Raw genomic sequence first — 18,995 nt, forward strand, 5'->3', positions numbered from 1 at the left:
TGGCGTCACGTGATTTTCCCCCTCACTTCCTGATGGTGAAGGGGAGGGGGAAAGGGAACCAAGGACGCGCTTCCGGGACACGGAGCACGTGACCCTCCGGCAAACTGTAGACTTACGAAAGGCAAAACAGGGCAGGGGGGGGGGGACGCGAAAGGGATACTTAACTTCGGGTAGACTCTGGCTTTTGAGGAGTACACGCAGCCTGGTTCGTTTCGGACGTTGTTGGGGGCGCAGGGAAGGTTTTGGTAGCGGGGGAAAAGGGAGGAAGCGTGCAGTTGTGGATCAGCAGCGCTTGCCTCGCTTCGCCCATCCCAGGCAGGTAAGAGCAAAGGGAACAGTGCTGAGATTCAGTCCTTGTTGTTTGTTTGTTGTTGTTGTTGTTGTTGTTTCGTGCAAAGTTACTCAGTGCACGCTAAGGGTTCCACTGGGTGGGTCACAAGAGTCAAACGCAATACTGAAAAAGCAGTTTGAAATGAATACAAACGCAGAACTAAGAAAGTGGAGTTAGAATGAAATGAGATCAGTAACTACACAACCTTTACAAAATAAAAAATAAAAATCCTTCCAGTAGCACCTTAGAGACCAACTAAGTTTGCCATTGGTATGAGCTTTCGTGCGCATGCACACTTCTTCAGATACACTGAAACAGAAGTCACCAGACCCTTATACAGTACAGTATATAGTGAGAGTCTTTGTTGTCTTTGGCCATGGAGTTTTCTTGGCAGGGATACTGGAGTGGCTTGCCAGTTCCTTCTCCAGGTGGATCACGTTTAGTCAAAACTCTCCACTATGACCTGTCCATCTTGGGTGGCCCTGCATGGCATAGCTCATAGCTTCTCTGAGTTATTCAAGCCCCTTCGCCACGACAAGGCATTGATCCATGAAGTTTGACCACCAAACTGCGGGAGGCAGTGCAAGACAGGAGTGCCTGGCGTGCTATGGTCCATGGGGTCACGAAGAGTCGGACACGAATAAAAAACAACAACAAATATAGTTACAGGTGGGTAGCCGTGTTGGTCTGAGTCGAAGCAAAATAAAAAAATTCCTTCAGTAGCACCTTAAAGACCAACTAAGTTTATATTTTGGTATGAGCTTTCGTATGCATGCACACTTCTTCAGATACAAATATAGTGAGAGGGTGGGGAGGGGTGTTACTCAGAAGGGTGATGGGAAAGGGTGATTTACTGACTGATAGCTGTTGACGACTGTTAACGACTGCAATTGGTCTTACAGGAAAAAGCAAGGGGTGAGATGGCTAAAGATAACTTTACCATGTATAATGAGATAAGAATCCAATCCAATTTCTCTATTCAAACCAGGTCTCCCCATGGTTTTAAGTTTGGTAATAAGTTGCAATTCAGCTCAACAGGTTTACCACTCCTATCAGCCAATCACTCATGCCCACCACCCTTTTGAGTAATACCCCTCCCCACCCTCTCACTATATATAAGGGTCTGGTGACTTCTGTTTCAGTGTATCTGAAGAAGTGTGCATACACACGAAAGCGCATACCTATGACAAACTTAGTTGGTCTCTAAGGTGCTACTGGAAGGAATTTTTTATTTTGTTTCGACTATGGCAGACCAACATGGCTACCTACCTGTAACTACACAACCTTTAGAAGACATCCGAAGGCAGCCCTGTATAGGGAAGTTTTTTAAAAAATGTTGAAGGTTTTATTAAGATTTTATATATGTTGGAAACCACCCAGAATGGCTGGAGCAACCCAATCAGATAACAGCAACAACAGCAACAACAACAACAATTTATTATTTATACCCCGCCCACCTGGCGGGGTTTCCCCAGCCACTCTGGGTGGCTCCCAACAATAGAACAGGCATAGGCAAACTTTGGCCCACCAGATGTTTTGGAACTACGATTCCCATCATTCCTAGCTAACAGGACCAGTGGTCAGGGATGATGGGAATTGTAGTCTCAGAACATCTGGGGGGCCAGAGTTTGCGTATCCCTGCAATAGAACATCAAACATTGAAAACTTCCCTAAACAGTCAGCCTTCAGGTATCTTCTAAAAGTCAGATAGTTGTTTATTTCCTTGACATCCGATGGAAGGGCTTTCCACAAGGCGGGTGCCACCACCGAGAAGGCCCTCTGCCTGGTTCCCTGTAATGTCGCTTCTCGCAGAGAGGGAACCGCCAGAAGGCCCTCAGAGCTGGACCTCAGTGTCTGGACTGAATGATGGGGTGGAGATGCTGCTTCAGGTATACTGGGCTGAGGCTGTTTAGGGCTTTAAAGGTTTATTATTATTATTGAATAGGACGTCCCTATTTTCATCATAAAAATGTTGTAAGGTATGATGCCAGACATATACTGAGCTAGGTAAATTGAGTAGACATGAAATTTCCTAAATACAACATGAATAAACTGAAAGAGTTCCAGTCCTTTCATATAATTTTCACACCTTTTGTTCCAGGTCTGTGCAACCAGTCTTTGCTCTTTGTGAAACATGCACGGGATTGGATGTTAGGCCTCATCCTTCCCAAGATGGCAGTGCCTGCAAGTGAATACCATAAAGTGTTTGGGGATGCCCAGCTCCCAGGCGGGGCAGCACCATATGGGAACTTCCCCGATTACTCTCGTTTCCACCCACCAGAGGGACGAATCCAGCTCTTGCCCAGCGCATTGCTGAGCAAGCTGTTCCCTAACCCACGTGCAAAGCCCCTTTTGGGGCTGGATGTGGGGTGCAATTCAGGGGAGCTCAGCATCGCCCTGTACAGGCACCTCCTTGGGCTTCAGGAAAGCCAAGCCTGCCAGGAGCACCTGAATGAACTTCGCCTTCTCTGCTGCGACATTGACGCTGGGCTGATCGAGAGAGCCAGCCAACAGAGCCCCTTCCCTGCCTCTATTTCCTACGCCACCGTTGACATCATGGACCCCGACGCAAGGGAGGCGTTGCTGAGCTCCTACCTGGGCAGGTTTGGCCGCTCCACGTTTGACATTGCCTTCTGTATGTCCGTGACCATGTGGATCCACCTCAATCATGGGGACTGTGGCCTTGTGACATTCTTGTCTTACCTTGCGTCTAAATGCGCATACTTGCTCCTCGAGCCCCAGCCATGGAAATGCTACCGGTCGGCTGCCCGGCGCCTGCGGAAACTGGGCAGGCACGACTTTGACCACTTCCGGTCCCTCGCCATCAACGGGAATGTGGTTGAGAGGATAACCGAGATCTTGACCACCGACTGTGCCATGGAACTGGTGTCTTTCTTTGGAAACACGAGTTGGGACAGGAGCCTCTTGCTATTTAAATCAAAAGAGGCTAAGCATCTGGGGTGCATACCTGCCAAGTTGCTGTCGGAGAAATAAGGGACCGGGCGGAAGTAACAGACCGGAAGTAGCGCTGCCGCCATTTTGGAACTGGGCGGAGCATGCTCAGAAGTGACTTTTGATGCTGCTTTGCCCAGTTCCAAAATGGCCGTGCCCAGTTCCAAAATGGCCGCCGCGCCAGAAGTCGCACTGCAGCCATTTTGGAACTGGGCAGAGCAGCATCAAAAGTCGCTTCTGAGCATGCTCTGCCCAGTTCCAAAATGGCCGCCGCGCCAGAATAAACCGGGAAAAAACAAAAAAATCCGTTTTTTCAGCTAGGAACAGCTGGGAAAACGGGGATTTCCCGGGGAATACGGGAGACTTGGCAGCTATGCTGGGGTGTGACTGAGGACTGCATCTGGCTGGAGAGAAAGGGGAGTGTTCTGGGCAGGGCTAATTGCTATCTACAGTTCTGGGACTGCACTGAAAAGTGGAGTAGAGAGGAGGGCTTCTCAAACCATCGACACACACACACCCCAGAGCCCACTGGAGAGGTATGGAAATTACGGAGGCACACCAGTCGTGAAATGGCAGTGCAGGGACAAAGCTGGTAACAAAACGGTGGTAGGTGGAGACAGAGCCCATCCTAATCAGGTGGCAATTAGTGACATCGTTTTCATCATTGGATATCTAAACCCACACTAGAAATAGATACAGCGATGATTTCCTTGTGGCAAGGATACAGCTTGAAGAAAGCTGATCTATGAAACCCTAAGTACAGATATTGCTTCTCGGCCGCCCCATTTTAGGCCAAATTGATGGAGAGAATCTAAGATGAGAGGTTCTAAATTTGATCTTATATGTTCTGCACGCACATAGATGCCCCTGTCAGTATTTTTACTCATCTATCATTTCTTCCCCCCTTCTCCTTTCACGCTTTAACTTGCACCGTTCTCCTCCACAAGCTATTTCTATAATTCCTCATCAACTGCTTTTATATTAACTTCTTCCTCCTATACTACTTTTCTTACGTTCTTCCTTTCTAATTATTACTTGTTGTTAAATTAACCTTTTATCTCTCTGAAATTTTCTCCAACACCTGCCCTGACCCTTTCCCTGTAGAGGAAGGAGACCTCTCTTTCCTCCTTCGCGGACTTTCTCTTTTCTTCCAACCACCTTTATTTAGCATATGGGGATTTGTTGGTGCTGGCACCAGTTGAACCAGAAGATGCAGCATAGCTATCTTTGAGGTCTGGGAACGTAACAGAGCTCTACTAGAGAAGAAAACCCCTTGGTGGGTTTCCCCAGCGAATGTATTATCTATACATGGAAGAAAAGGAGTTACCTACGAAGATATAGTGGTTAAAACAAATGATGATTACAAGCTGAAACCATATGAACAAATTCAAGACCGACTGGCTGGATGGTTACATTACCATCAAATAAATGATCTATTCAACAAAGATAATAAAAAAAAAAGATTGGCTTTGAAGAAAAGAAAAGAAAATTCCAAATTGAATTGGTGGGAAATAATCAAAAATTGCTGTCAAAAATGTATAGTTTATTATTAGATTGGTACAAGATGGATAAAGCTGTAAAAGAATCATGATTAAATGGGCTATAGATTTTGGGCATAATATAACAACTGATGCGTGGTCAAAATTGTGGAGGGGGAATTTAAAGTACGCGGCTTGTACAGTGTTGGAAATGCAAAACATCTGTTGGGGAATTTTACCACGTGGTGGGAGTGTGAGAGGATTAAAAAAAATGGGAATCGGTGTATAATGAATTAAAAAAGATATTGAGATATACTTTCCCAAAAAAGCCTGCGGCTTTCCTGCTAGGATTAGTAGACAAAGAAATTCTAAAAGTGGATCAAAGATTCTTTTTGTATGCCACTGTGGCTGCTAGAATACTAATTGTCCAGAAATGGAAATTAAAGGAATTTCCGTCAATTACGGAGTGGCAAACAAAGGTTTTAGAATATATGGAAATGGCCAAATTAACCCACAGAGTTCGGGACCAGGACGACGAGAAATTTCGGTTAGAATGGAGTAAATTTATTGATTATGCTAAGGACAATTACAAGGGAATGAAATCATTAGCAGTAATAGCATAACTCCTACATCGTTGAGAATATAAGAAAGTTAAACAATACGAGAGAGGATTTAAATAGTTTACCATCTGGTGGGAGGAGGGAAGTCGCAATGTATTGAATGCATGTTGCATAAATGCTTTACTGTGTTTGTGTTTAACTGAAATGAATAAAAAAATTATTGGTTAAGAAGATGCAGCATAGCAAGGGGAAGCAGTGGGCAAGTATGGTGGTATTAGTCGTACTTTCAGAAACGTACTTTGAGTCATACAATTTGAGAAACACCAGGACAGCAGACAAAGAATTTAGAAGCCTGAAAAATTAAAACGCTTAAAAATACATAAGTTGCCAAGCTATCAGAGCTGGAAAAAGTGGTGTAGGTGTGTGTTGGCAATATTGATGCAGTCTCAAAAAGCTAGAAAAGAAGGCTGAAGACAGGGTTTCAATTGGTTAATGCTATTTCCCCTTTCTTATGATGAGCAGGAACAGTATAAAATGTTTGCAAGTGTATTTTGCTTAATCAAGATGGATTCCATGATTCACCATTGCCACCAAATTTTGATTAAAATTTATAAAACAATAAATTGGTTTTGTTTTATTCCATCGCACATAATGTATGAATACAAACAAGGACAACAAACAGAAAACTATAATTCAAAATATCAGAATTGACGGGGGACACATATCTATTCTCTTAATTTGTCAACCAAATTGGAAGAGGCAAGAAGATTCCTTACAATAAGAGGTCCACGTTTCCCATATTGACCATGCCAAAGAGTTCTGGAGGTTAGCTGGACTGAAAAAGTCCAACCGTACAGTATAAATGTTCTGGTTCTCCTAAACCTTTGGAAAGCTTTATATTGCAGGTTATATTTTCCGTGATCACCAAGTTCCATGATTCCATGGAAATATCTTGAGACTTTGCTGAGATTGGCCAAAGGGTGGTGGGGCTCCCTTTGTAGTTTTTCTGCCCCCAGAAGAATGAGGAACGGTAGCTTGGGTTGCAGAGGGCTTTCTCTAGGGGCAGCCCCTAAATTGTGGAACTCCCCAGGGAAATGTGTCCGGCTTTTGCCACATGCTGGAGACACACCTTTGGATAGTTCAGGTATTTGTGTCCATAGGAAGTAGGCAAAGGACAGGTAAAAGGAAGCCCCGCCTCCCTTCCCACGTAAAAGTGGACCTGTGTGTTCCATCTTTTATCACAAGGGGAGAAGACCTCTGCAGATGACAGAAAGTAAGAAAAGTGAGGGGAAGGAGGTTGATAAGGTCAAGCTGGTGGTAGAAACAAAAGCCTTGGGAAACAAAGTTTTATTCAGTAGCCCATCATTTTAATGATCGCTCTGTACTGCTTTTAATGGGATTTTATATTGCTGTACACGACCGTGGTATTTTGAGAAATTGATACAGAAGCACTCGGTCCCCCCCCCCCCCAATGAGTTGCATCTTATGACTGTCTTGCACCCGGAGAGGCTAATCCAATTAGGTCTGCAAAACTGGTCCTCTCTACTGGCTCAAGATTATTATAAATAATAATAATCTTGAAAAGCAGCTTCAGCAAGGCCCTAGATTTATTTCTCTCTGAGGCCCTCCACAATTCTATTTAATGCCATGCCTATTGCAGAATTTAAGGGGATGCTAGTGCTTGTAATATTTTTATTAGGCTAACACTGCCCACTTGTGGATTTATTCCCCCCCCCCTTAATGGACCAGACTAGCACAGCTGCCAGTGCCTTTACTTTTAGGGTTGCTCTCTTGTTCCTCATTGCTTCTTTTCCTTATGTAGGCAGATGATGATGATGATAAAATAATAGCATTCCACCAGCCCCAGCCTGCAGAGTCCATCTCCTTTTGGCTCTTCTGCTCCAATTCCAACCCAGAGGGGTCCTTAACTTGCGGGGCTCCGGAGCGCAAAATAAAATAGAGTGCACAATAAATTTTATGCATATTTTGCAGAGGGGATCCCATAGTTTTCAATGGGATCTGTGAACCCCCCCAAAAAGTGAAGGCCCAGCACCTTGTAGGATAAACTGAAAGAAGGGGCATGCATTTATTTTTCTCCTCATTCTCTCCCATCCCATTTCCCTTTTTAGGTTAACGTCATTTAGATTGTAAACTGAAGAGCAGCAGCGCTGCTATATGAATGAATGAATGAATGAATGAATGAATGAATGAATGAAAGGGGTCCATGTTTGGGGCTTTCCACTTTTCTCTGAAACCGCTTGACTGATTGTGTTGAAATTTTGGCACAACGTTCCGTGCGGATGTCGGAGTGTTTGCATGTACATACATTATACATAAAGTATGTCATACCTTATGCAGGTTAAATCAAAGTTTTCGGAAAAACCAGAAAACAACAACAGAAAAGGTTGCAAAACATCGCCCTCTAGCGGCAACGACACTGGTACTGCAGCTATAAAACCTTCCCTCTCCAAAGCAGCTCAGCTCACCTTTGCAGATCACATGCGAAATATGTGAAGGTTCTTATACAGTTTGCTTAGACAGATGTCACACCTGAGGCAGGTAAAAGCCAATTTTAAGGAACTAAACACAGCGCCATCTACTGGCCAATGACTATAATACATGACTCAGGCAGCTCCTTTTCCAAGGGTGGGGGCCAAGGTATGGATATACAGGGGGAAGGGCCAACACTCCCTGGGGACAACAGGGGGAGGGGTATCCTACAATCCTCCACTGTGGTACGGGGGCCCTGACTGGGCCACAGCAACGCGTGGCCGGGTCCCGCTAGTTATAACGATACATCTGTAAAACGCTTTGGGGAGCCTGAAGAGCCCCCCCCCAAAAAAAACCCGAAGCCCCTGCCCAATTTTTTATTTGTGTTTGTTGTTATTACACTACATATTTTTTGGTAGTTTTTATACTGTAAACCGAGGGACCCAGGTGGCACTGTGGGTTAAACCACAGAGTCTAGGGCTTGCTGATCAGAAGGTCGGTGGTTCGAATCCCTGCAATGGGGTGAGCTCCCGTTGCTCGGTCCCAGCTCCTGCCCACCTAGCAGTTCGAAAGCACATCAAAGTGCAAGTAGATAAATAGGGACCGCTCCGGCGGGAAGGTAAACAGCGTTTCCGTGCGCTGCTCTGGTTCGCCAGAAGCAGCTTTGTCATGCTGGCCACATGACCCGGAAGCTGTCTGCGGACAAACGCCGGCTCCCTCGGCCTATAGAGCGAGATGAGCGCCGCAACCCCAGAGTCGGACACGACTGGACCTGATGGTCAGGGGCCCCTTCACCCCTTTACCTTTATACTGTAAACCGCCTTGTGTTCTTCATTATCAGTGTTTTTTTAATAATCATCATCATTATCAGTGTTTTTTTCTAGGGGGGACGAATGCAGGGGAATGCATACCCCTAAACATTTTGTGAATCTAAGTTTGGCCTCATTGAGGGACAGTATTTCAATGAGTAGGAAAATTAGAGTACAGTGGTACCTCGGTTTACGAACACCTCGGTTTACGAACTTTCAGTTTACGAACTATCCTAACCCGGAAGTTAGTAAACCGAGGTGCCGGAGGTCTACTGAACGTCCGATGCCTTCGGGGAGGCCGGGCCTTCACTCCGATGCCTCCTGGAGGCCTGCAGCGAAGGCCCGGCCTCCCCGAAGGCATCGGAGCAAAGGCCAAACCTCCCCGAAGGCATCGGAGCGTCGGATACCTTTGGGGAGGCTGGGGCTTCGCTCCGCTGCCTTTGCGGAGGCCGGGGAGCGTTTCCGTGACTGGGCTGCAGTCACGAAAGTGCTCCCCGGCCTCCGCAAAGGCATCGGAGCGAAGCCCCAGCCTCCGGAAGGCATCGGAGCCGGGACTTCGCTCCGATGCCTTTGCGGAGGCCGGGGACCGCTTTCGCGGCTCCCCGGCCTCCGCAAAGGCATCGGAGCGAAGTCCCGGCTCCGATGCCTTCCGGAGGCCGGGGAGCGTTTCCGCGACTGGGCTGTGCAGCCGTGAAAGCAGTCCCCGGCAACCGGAAGCCGCTCCAATGCCTTCCGGAGGCTGGGGAGCACTTTCGCGATGCTCCCCGGCCTCCGCAAAGGCATCGGAGCGAAGCCCCAGCCTCCGGAAGGCATCGGAGCTGGGACTTCGCTCCGATGCCTTCCGGAGGCCGGGGAGCATTTCCGCGACTGGGCTGTGCAGCCGCAAAAGCGGTCCCCGGCTTCCGGTTGCCGGGGACTGCTTTCGCGGCTGCACAGCCCAGTCACGGAAACGCTCCCCGGCCTCCGGAAGGCATCGGAGCCAGGACTTCGCTCCGATGCCTTTGCGGAGGCTGGGGCTTCGCTCCGATGCCTTTGCGGAGGCCGGGGACCGCTTTCGCAGCTGCAGCCCAGTCGCGGAAACGCTCCCCGGCCTCCGCGAAGGCATCGGAGCAAAGCGGTTAATCCGTTCTAGGGGGTGTTTTTCCTCGTCTAGAACGGATTAATCAACTTCCCATTACTTTCAATGGGAAAGTTCACTTCGGTTTATGAACACTTCGGTTTATGAACAGACTTCTGGAACCAATTGTGTTCGTAAACCGAGGTTCCACTGTACCCCTAAACATTTTTTAAAGGAAAAAAGCACTGGTTATTATCACTACTACAACTACTACTACTAATTCTGGGAACCGTAAGGGTGGGGGGCTGGGCCAGATTTAGGTTTGATGCGGCCCTCAGCTACTGAAGGTAATGGGGCCCTTTATATGTCCAGCTGTCCTTTGTCAACAACAAATTGTCATTTTTTTGTGTTGAATATATGCTATATGGTCATTTATGGACCTCATAGGTATCTCAAGCCATTTGCACATGTTGCCCTGCAACCAGTCCATGCAGAATGTAGGCACCCTATATATAGAAAGGAGCAAACCAGGGATATTTTAGGGAGCAGGATAGCAGGCAGGGCCCATGACTTCCATCATAGGAGCCTACACAACACACAAACACTGTTGCTGCATGTAGGTTTTATTTTATTTGTTCTTTATTTTATCTTTTGGAAATGTATGTCCAGTTTTTTCCCCTTTAATTTTTTTTGGGGGGGCTCCCAAGAGAGTGGGGCCCTAAGCTATACAGGTGAAACTCGGAAAATTAGAATATCGTCGAAAAGTGCATTTATTTCAGTAACGCAACTTAAAAGGTGAAATATGTATAAATGTATAAAATGGAAATAATCTCTGCTGGAGGTGTAAAAAGGAAGTGGGGACATTTGTGCACATATGGTGGCACTGCGAAAAAGTTAAAGTTTTTTGGAATGGGATATTGGAAGAGCTGAAAAAGATATGCAAATACAACATCAAAAAGAACCCGGAATTCTTCCTATTGTGAATTGGAGGGGAGGATATAAAAAAACAGGATGAAAAAATCAGTCTGTATGCGATAGCTGCAGCAAGAATTCTATTAGCAAAATATTGGAAAAAAGAAGAAATTCCGAATATTAAAGAATGGCAAGAAAAAATATTAAGCTATGTGGAATTAGATAAAATAACAAATGCAATCAGAGGGTGTAATAATAAAAAATTCGCTCAAAATTGGGTAAAATTTGGAGAGTATCTCAAAAAGCAGTGCCCCATGATAAAAACTTGGACTTACTTATAACATCTTGCATAGACTAAATTTAAATAAGAATGAAGCAGTGTAAAAAAATTAACCCGGGAAAAGGACAAGAGGAAGTCGATCTGGAAATAAAGAAGGTGTTTATAGAAATTTGTTGTGTACGGAATACAGGTAATTAAGAAGAGATTTGGGAGATGATAACGTGGGTTTAGACAAACTTCAATTCATGTCGAGAATTAAAATTTTGAGTTTTTGGTTTATGTTTGACTTATGATTTGATTATTATGATTTTCTTACATTATTATTATTATCACTTCTTTGTATCATACTTTTCGTTTTGTATTTTCATTTGTGCATTCTTGTAATTTTTCCTTTTACATATTTTTTGTATTTTTGTGTTGTTGTTTTCTTTTCTTTATCTGTATTTTTGCATTTTAAGCTTAATAAAGTTTTTTAAATTTTAAAAAGAAAAAGAAAAGTGCATTTATTTCAGTAACGCAACTTAAAAGGTGAAACCAATATACGAGATAGATGCATGACATGCAAAGCAAGATATGTCAAGCCTTCATTTGTTGCAATTGTAATTATTTGTCGTTAGGCGGGTCAATTATAAATGGAATGCAATTAATGAAATGTAATAGCGATGTTTATTTTTGTATTATTGTAACTATTTGTTTTATTACTGTGGGATTTCCAAAAGAAAGCATTTGTAAAAATTAAAAGAAAAATAAAGAATAATAAGTTGCATTACTGAAATAAACGCACTTTTCGACGATATTCTAATTTTCGTGCATGCACACGAAAGCTCATACCTATGACAAACTTAGTTGGTCTCTAAGGTGCTGCTGGAAGGAATTTTTTATTATTATTTTGTTTCGACTAATTTTTTCCGAGTTTCACCTGTACGTCAATCCGGCCCTGGTGGCGGGAAACCGCTCCGAGCGAGGGAGCCGGTAAACGGCCAAGCGACCGTGCGGCGCCGAGGCCTCCTTCGTCCCCTCACACCGAGGCGACCGTGAGGGGCTCGCATCCCCACCACCACCCGCCCGCAATTTGTGTTTATTGTGTGTTTTTGTGCATATTGTGCGACGTGGGGGGGGGACGACACACACAACCCCCTTTCTCCACGCCCCTCGAGCCTTTCCGCCGGCCGGCCTTCTTCCTCCGCCGCTTCGGACGGGCCTTCCTCCGGGAAGCGGCCGTTCGGCGGCCCCCGAGGGCCCCCCTCAGACTCCCGGCGACGCGTCGCCTCAGAAGGCGCCGCTCCCTCCGGCCTCGCCGCCGCCGCGTTCTTTCTCCCTCGACCGCGTTTCCCACCCCCGCTTCTCCTCCTCGGCGGGAGCCTGAGGGGAAACGGGCCCACGAATGGCGCCCCTCAGAGCAGCCGGCGAGAGGCTGAAGAAGGAAGGGGGAAACGACAAAGCGGGACGGAGCGATATTCCCCTTTCCCTCCTCCTTCGTTCGGGCGCGAAGGAGGGAAAAGGGAAGAGTCGGAATTGTATTTAAAAAATAAGGGAAATAAAAGCGGCGGCTCCCCAGATGGCGCGTAGCCGAAGCTGAGCCCTTGATAAAGCGTTTCGGGAGGAGTTGGTGTCAGGGCTCCAGTGGCGCAATCGGTTAGCGCGCGGTACTTATACAGCAGTACTAGAGCAGAGCGATGCCGAGGTTGTGAGTTCGAGCCTCACCTGGAGCACATGCCTTTTGGGGCCGCTCGCTTTTGGGCGCCCCTGCCGTGGCGGGGGGGGGGGGAGGGAAAGGGGATCGGTGGTTATTGTAGCCCGTTGGCGGAGACGCCGCCCGCTTAGGAAACGTCGCGGCGGGAAAAGGGAGATTTTCCATGCAGGGGAGGAAAGGAAGGGGGAGAATTGCACGACCCCTTTACCTTTGCAAACGGGAGGCGATCTGCGCGCCTTTGCAGCGGAGCGTTTGGGATGCAGGGACAAAGAACACAAATAGGCTTGGAAGTTGCTTGCTGGGGTGTTTTAATGCTATCTCGAAACAAGAGACAGGCAAGGCAGATTTTTCCTCATTTATTTATTTCGAAGTACATTCTGCTGAGCTTGCTTTCCTCACTCATTTATCAGCTTGCAGGCTAGTCGGGAAAGGGGTAGTATAAAATGAATAAGCGAACCCCCAGCTTGCTGGTGCATGGTGTGGAAAAAGGCATGTGGATTTTGCTTCTGATATACGTACTTTATTTATGATTGTTAATTAAATTTCTATAGCGCCCTTCATCTGAGGATCACAGAGCGGTTTGCAATATAAAAACTCAAAAATGCATAAGGCAAGGACAAGCAAAGCAATAAAACTCCCCACCACCAACACCCCACAGTTTAAAAGGTCATAATTGTATACAGTAATCAGCCAAAGGCCTGGGAGAAGAGGAATGTTTTTGCCTGGTGCTTAAAGATACGCAACAAAATCAAAATGAACAAAGATGGAGTGACTCCCCTGTGTAAGAATGGCATGGAGAAAGCAGATACTGTAGATAAAAAGTTTTTCTCCCTCTCTCATAGCACTAAAACTCGTAGACATTCAGTGAAGTTGGACGTTGGAAGATTCAGGACAGATAAAAGAACGTACGTCTTCATGCAACACAGAGTTAAACTTTGGAACTCCCTGCCACAGGAGGCAGCAATGGCCACCAACCTCGACAGCTTTAAAAGAAGATTTATGGAGGTAAAGGCTATCAGTGGCCACTGGCTGCGCTCTTCCTCCACAACTAAATCCCAGTTGCTGGAATCCACAGGAGGGGGGGGGGCTCTTGTGCTTGAAATATGCTTGCAGGTTTTCCAAGGGCATCTGGCTGGCCACTGGTGAGTTCAGGATGCTGGACTAGATGGGCCACTGGCCTGATCCAGCAGGCTCTTCCAGTGTTCACACTGCTTCTGCCGAAGAATGAGCAAGATGCGCCAGGAAGCCACGCCATGCACTAACCAGAGCTAGCCAGCCTCAGTGTCTGCTCGTTGCATGATGCCAGTCTTGCAATGTAACAAGAGCCTCCCCTTGGATCAGACTGAAGTCCTGTCTAGTTAGGCATTCTTTCCTACAGCGGTCAAGCAGGTGCACGAGCGCCATAGCAAATTCCACTGTCGAACAGCTCTTACTGTCAGGAAGTTCTTTCTAATGTTTAGGTGGAATCTTCTTTCTTGTAGCTTGAATCCATCGCTCCGTGTCCGCTGCTCTGGAGCAGCAGAAAACAATCTTTCTCCCTCCTCTATATGACATCCTTTTATATATTTGAACATGGCTATCATATCACCCCTTAACCTTCTCTTCTCCAGGCTAAACATACCCAGCTCCCTAAGCCGTTCCTCATAAGGCCTTTGACCATTTTGGTTGCCCTCTTCTGGACACGTTCCAGCTTGTCAGTATCCTTCTTGAACTGTGGTGCCCAGAACTGGACACAGTACTCCAGGTGAGGTCTGACCAGAGCAGAATACAGTGGTACTATTACTTCCCTAGATCTAGATGCTATACTCCTATTGATGCAGCCCAGAATTGCATTGGCTTTTTTATCTGCTGCATCACACTGCTGACTCATGTCAAGTTTGTGGTCTGCCAAGACTCCTAGATCCTTTTCACATTTACTGCTTTCAAGCCAGGTGTCGCCCATCCTGTATTTGTGCCTTTCATTATTATTTTTTTGCCCAAGTGTAGTACTTTACATTTTTCCCTGTTAAAATTCATCTTGTTTGCTTTGGCCTGGTTGTCTAATCTGTTAAGGTCATTTTGAAGTGTGATCCTGACCTCTGGGGTATATTAGCCACCCCTCCCAATTTGGTGTCATCTGCAAACTTGCTCAGGATGCCCTCAAGCCCCTCATCCAAGTCATTGATAAAGATGTTGAATAAGACTGGGCCCAAGAGACAGAACCCTGTGGCACCCCACTAGTCACTTCTCTCCAGGATGAATGGGAGCCATTGATGAGCACCCTTTGGAGAGCATTCTGCCAAGTAAAAATACAATATAATGGTAAGTAGTAGTTATGTCAGGAAAGTACAACCCTGGGAGGAGACGCCTGTCTATGTTAAATTAGGTCAGAACAACTTATAATTTTATTTTGTACATTTTAAAAAAAACAACGACCAGTTTGTCCTATCTATATTTTGGTAATTTTATTTTGTATACTGTTGTTAAAGTCTGTTTTGTTACTGTGTTTAATGAGTGCTTTATACCACTTTATGTAATCCGCTTAGACTTTTTTTTAAGTACGTTAATTTTTTTTAATAAAGTACCAAACCAAGTTCAGAACTGTATTTCCTGTGATAGGCCATTGTCTCACAATTTAGACTTGAGTCCTTCTGCATGATCCAATTGTTACTGGATTGAGTGGTCGGTTTGGATATCGGTCATGGGGTCCCAACCAAACTTGGGATTTGGTATCTGTGAGATGAGAGCTTTGTAGTTACATATCTCTGAACTCGTCAGACCAGTCTGTATGTTAAGTTAATGGCCTTAGCTGGTTTAAAGCACCCTTCATTGACATGGCATTAAGACAACTGGGGGGGGGGATGCTCTTTCAGCAAGGCTAGGAATTCCCTACCCCCTCACCTGTTGATAGAATAGGCTTGGCTTGGGGCTAGTCTTGCTTTTGATCTGGGTTGAATCGGGAAGCTTAAAAAGACATGCAGAATCTTGCTCTGTGTGCTGATTCCAAAGCCATGGCTTCGGGGACCACCGCTCCCATGAAAGCCTAATGACAAAGCATGCCTGTTTGGAGTGTCAACACTGGGAGCCCTTCTGCATTACGTTCTAAACACAGTGGTACCTTGGTTCTCAAACTTAATCCATTCCGGAAGTCTTTTCCAAAACCAAAGCGTTCCAAAACCAAGGCGTGCTTTCCCATAGAAAGTCATGCAAAATGGATCAATCAGTTCCAGACTTTTAAAAACAACCCCTAAAACAGCAATTTAACATGAATTTTACTATCTAATGAGATCATTGATCCATAAAATGAAAGCAATAAACAATGTACTGCAGCTACACAATCAATCCATCAATAGCTGAGCTGGGTTCCATCCACACAGTCACAAAAACAAAAAAAAAGGAGCTGCAAAAACAAAAATGCAAAATACATAGCAAAAACAAGCATACCTCAGCGTAACACTCAAATCGGAAGCGTAGCACTCAAAACGGAGCACATTCACCTTCTGAAAAAAAGTCGGGAAACTGGAACACTTACTTCCGGGTTAACAGTGTTTGGGTTCCAAGTTGCTTGAGTATTAAGGCGTTTGAGAACCAAGGTACCACTGTATGTGCAAATAAAACCACGTATCCGAAAGATGCCACAGTCTCCATGCTCAGAGACTGGGATGCATGCAATAATAGGATAGGCAGCAATATTTTGTTCATGGGAGTAGCCAGACCCAGTGGCCAAACTCTTCTTATGACTCTTATGTTCATGCACAGGAAGCTTTCCTGCAGATACTGGCACACCAAACCAAGCCCAATTTTTAGCATAGAACCGTGAATCCCAGTTTTCACAATCACCAATAGCACACCTGCAAAATAATACCTCTCCAAAGCAAGCACATCTCCTCCAGAGTAAAGCATTGCTACGGTATGTGCCATCACTTGGACCAAGCAAGGGATGGGGAAGCAGAGGCTTCTAGAGGTTGTTCCTCTATTTACCCACATCCCTGATGAGTGATGGTGCCGGCTGATGCCAATTGCAGTCCAACAATATCTGGAAGTCCACCGTCTTGCCGTTCCTGGATTAAGCCCTTAGAAAGTACTCGCGTGGGCAATAGGTGGCGTTGTGATCCACACAGGTGTGATCAAACCAGCAAAGCAAAGGGAGAAAGCTGTTCCAAACTTTCAAAAGGCAGTTAAGAGGGCTTTTGCCAGGTACTCACAAGGGTGTATTTCTCAGAGTGAGGAACAGTACATTCCAGGGCGCCTACATTCCGCATGGACTGGTTGCAGGGCAACATGAGCAAATGGCTTTAGATACCTATGAGGTCCATAAATCAACATATAGCATATATTAAACACAAAGAAACAGCAACAATATGTTGTTGACAAAGGACAGCTGGACATATAAAGGGCCCCAATACCTTCAGTAGCTTAGGGCCTCATCAAACCTAAATCTGACCCTGATTCCAGGGATCAGAGGAAAACCCCTTGTGGGGATATATACGAGGTGTGTGTGTGTAGCCTTTGTATGACACCTTTTTATTCCACAGAGCTCAAAGTGGGCACGTGGTTCTTCCCCCCCCCCCCGATTTCATCCTAACAACAACCTTGTGAGATAAGTTAGGCTGAGGCTGGCTCAAAGTCGCCCCATGAGCTTTATGACTGAGTGGGGTTGGGATAGAAGACCCGGGGAATCCCTTTCAACACTACTATTTCATGGTGGTGATATATGGGGGAGAACACGAGAACAGGACCTTTTCTGTGGTGGCTCCCCTTCTGTGCAATGCTTTCCCCAGAGAGGCTCGCCTGGCGCCATCACCTTCAGCTGCCATTGTCTCTACTCAGACCTTTAGCCATTAAATCAGGCATGTCCAAAGTCCGTTTCAGGGCCTAATCCGGCCCGCCGGTCAATTTAATCCGGCCCCCGTGGCAGTATATGTCCTGGGGTAAAATCTTTTTTAAAAAAAGCTCAACAACTTCAATCCTAAAAAAAGCTCAGCAACGTGCGGCCCTCACACACGTTCACTTCATCAAATCTGGCCCTCTGGAAAAAGTTTGGGCACCCCTGCATTAAATAATCTATGGCTTGTTCAATATGTCTCTGTATGTGTTTGCTGTTATAATGATTATTTTATTATTATGCTGCACATTATGTTTTTATTATTATGCTGAGTACTTTATTCATTCATTCATTCATACATTTATTTAATTTATATACCACTCTTTTTTGAAATATAAGCAGTGGATTTATCAATAATGGGGTTTAGATCATAAAAATGAGTTCCAAACAGCTAATAAAACATTAGGAAAGGAGTGGGTGGGAAGTCCAAAAGAAACTTTGCAAGTTAATAAAACATGATGATAACCGCTTTGAAATACTGTTGGGAAGCTTCATAAAAAACGATACGGGAAGATGGAGAGGGAAAAAAAGTAAATGCCAACCTTCAACAAAATACCTCAGGGCAGTACACAGGATAAATGACAAGATAAAGCACAAGTAAACAAACAAACAATAACACAACACACTCTTTCCCCAGAGATAACATGTAAAAAAGCTGCAGGATATTATTCAGCCAAAGGCCGGGTTAAGATTTGTTCCTAAATGTTGCCCTTTTATCTTTGGATAAAGGGCGGTATATAAACTAAAATTATCATTGTCTATGGCCTGTTAAATTTTAGGGAGCAGGCTAGCAGGCGGGGCCCATGACTTACACAACACACAAACACTGTTGCTGCATGTAGGTTTTATTTTTTATTTTTATTTATCTTTTGGAAATGTACATCCAGTCCCCCCCTTTAAATTTCTTGAGGGACCCCCAAGAGAGTGGGGCCCTAAGCTATACAGGTGAAACTCGGAAAATTAGAATATCGTCAAAAAGTGCATTTATTTCAGTAATGCAACTTAAAAGGTGAAACCAATATATGAGATAGATAGATGCATGACATGCAAAGCAAGATATGTCAAGCCCTTATTTGTTGTAATTACTTGTCATTAGGCTTATTTAACTTATATGCAGAATTCATCATGTGAAAGGCTGGACTAGATGAATCCCAAGCCGGAATTAAGACTGCCGGAAGAAATATCAACAACCTCAGATATGCAGATGACACAACCTTGATGGCAGAAAGTGAGGAGGAACTAAAGAACCTTTTAATGAGGGTGAAAGAGGAGAGCGCAAAATATGGTCTGAAGCTCAACATCAAAAAAACCAAGATCATGGCCACTGGTCCCATCACCTCCTGGCAAATAGAAGGGGAAGAAATTGAGGCAGCGAGAGATTTTACTTTCTTGGGCTCCTTGATTACTGCAGATGGTGACAGCAGTCACGAAATTAAAAGACGCCTGCTTCTTGGGAGAAAGCAATGACAAACCTAGACAGCATCTTAAAAAGCAGAGACATCACCTTGCCGACAAAGGTCCGTATAGTTAAAGCTATGGTTTTCCCAGTAGTGATGTATGGAAGTGAGA

General features: G+C 45.3%; 1 protein-coding gene and 1 non-coding gene across 3 annotated transcripts; both read left to right on the plus strand.

Annotated features, from left to right (window-relative positions):
* The first annotated feature begins 92 nt into the window (after positions 1-92).
* On the plus strand, positions 93-5,944 carry BCDIN3D (BCDIN3 domain containing RNA methyltransferase). Of its 2 annotated transcripts, none has more exons than XM_035101784.3 (2): positions 93-319; positions 2,433-5,944. In XM_035101784.3, exon 2 carries the CDS (start codon positions 2,480-2,482, stop codon positions 3,323-3,325), a length of 846 nt encoding a protein of 281 aa, XP_034957675.3. In that variant the 5' UTR covers positions 93-319; positions 2,433-2,479; the 3' UTR covers positions 3,326-5,944. The 2 variants fall into 2 exon arrangements, with proteins under 2 accessions (XP_034957675.3, XP_088509856.1); XM_088653730.1 differs by having other exon boundaries at positions 179-315.
* A 6,542-nt stretch (positions 5,945-12,486) lies between these two features.
* On the plus strand, positions 12,487-12,581 carry TRNAI-UAU (transfer RNA isoleucine (anticodon UAU)). Its single transcript has 2 exons — positions 12,487-12,524; positions 12,546-12,581. It is a non-coding gene; the product is annotated as a tRNA-Ile (tRNA).
* Positions 12,582-18,995: the final 6,414 nt, after the last annotated feature.

Source organism: Zootoca vivipara, chromosome 11, assembly GCF_965207765.1.
Source record: "Zootoca vivipara chromosome 11, rZooViv2.hap1.1, whole genome shotgun sequence".
Taxonomy (NCBI): Eukaryota; Metazoa; Chordata; class Lepidosauria; order Squamata; family Lacertidae; genus Zootoca; species Zootoca vivipara.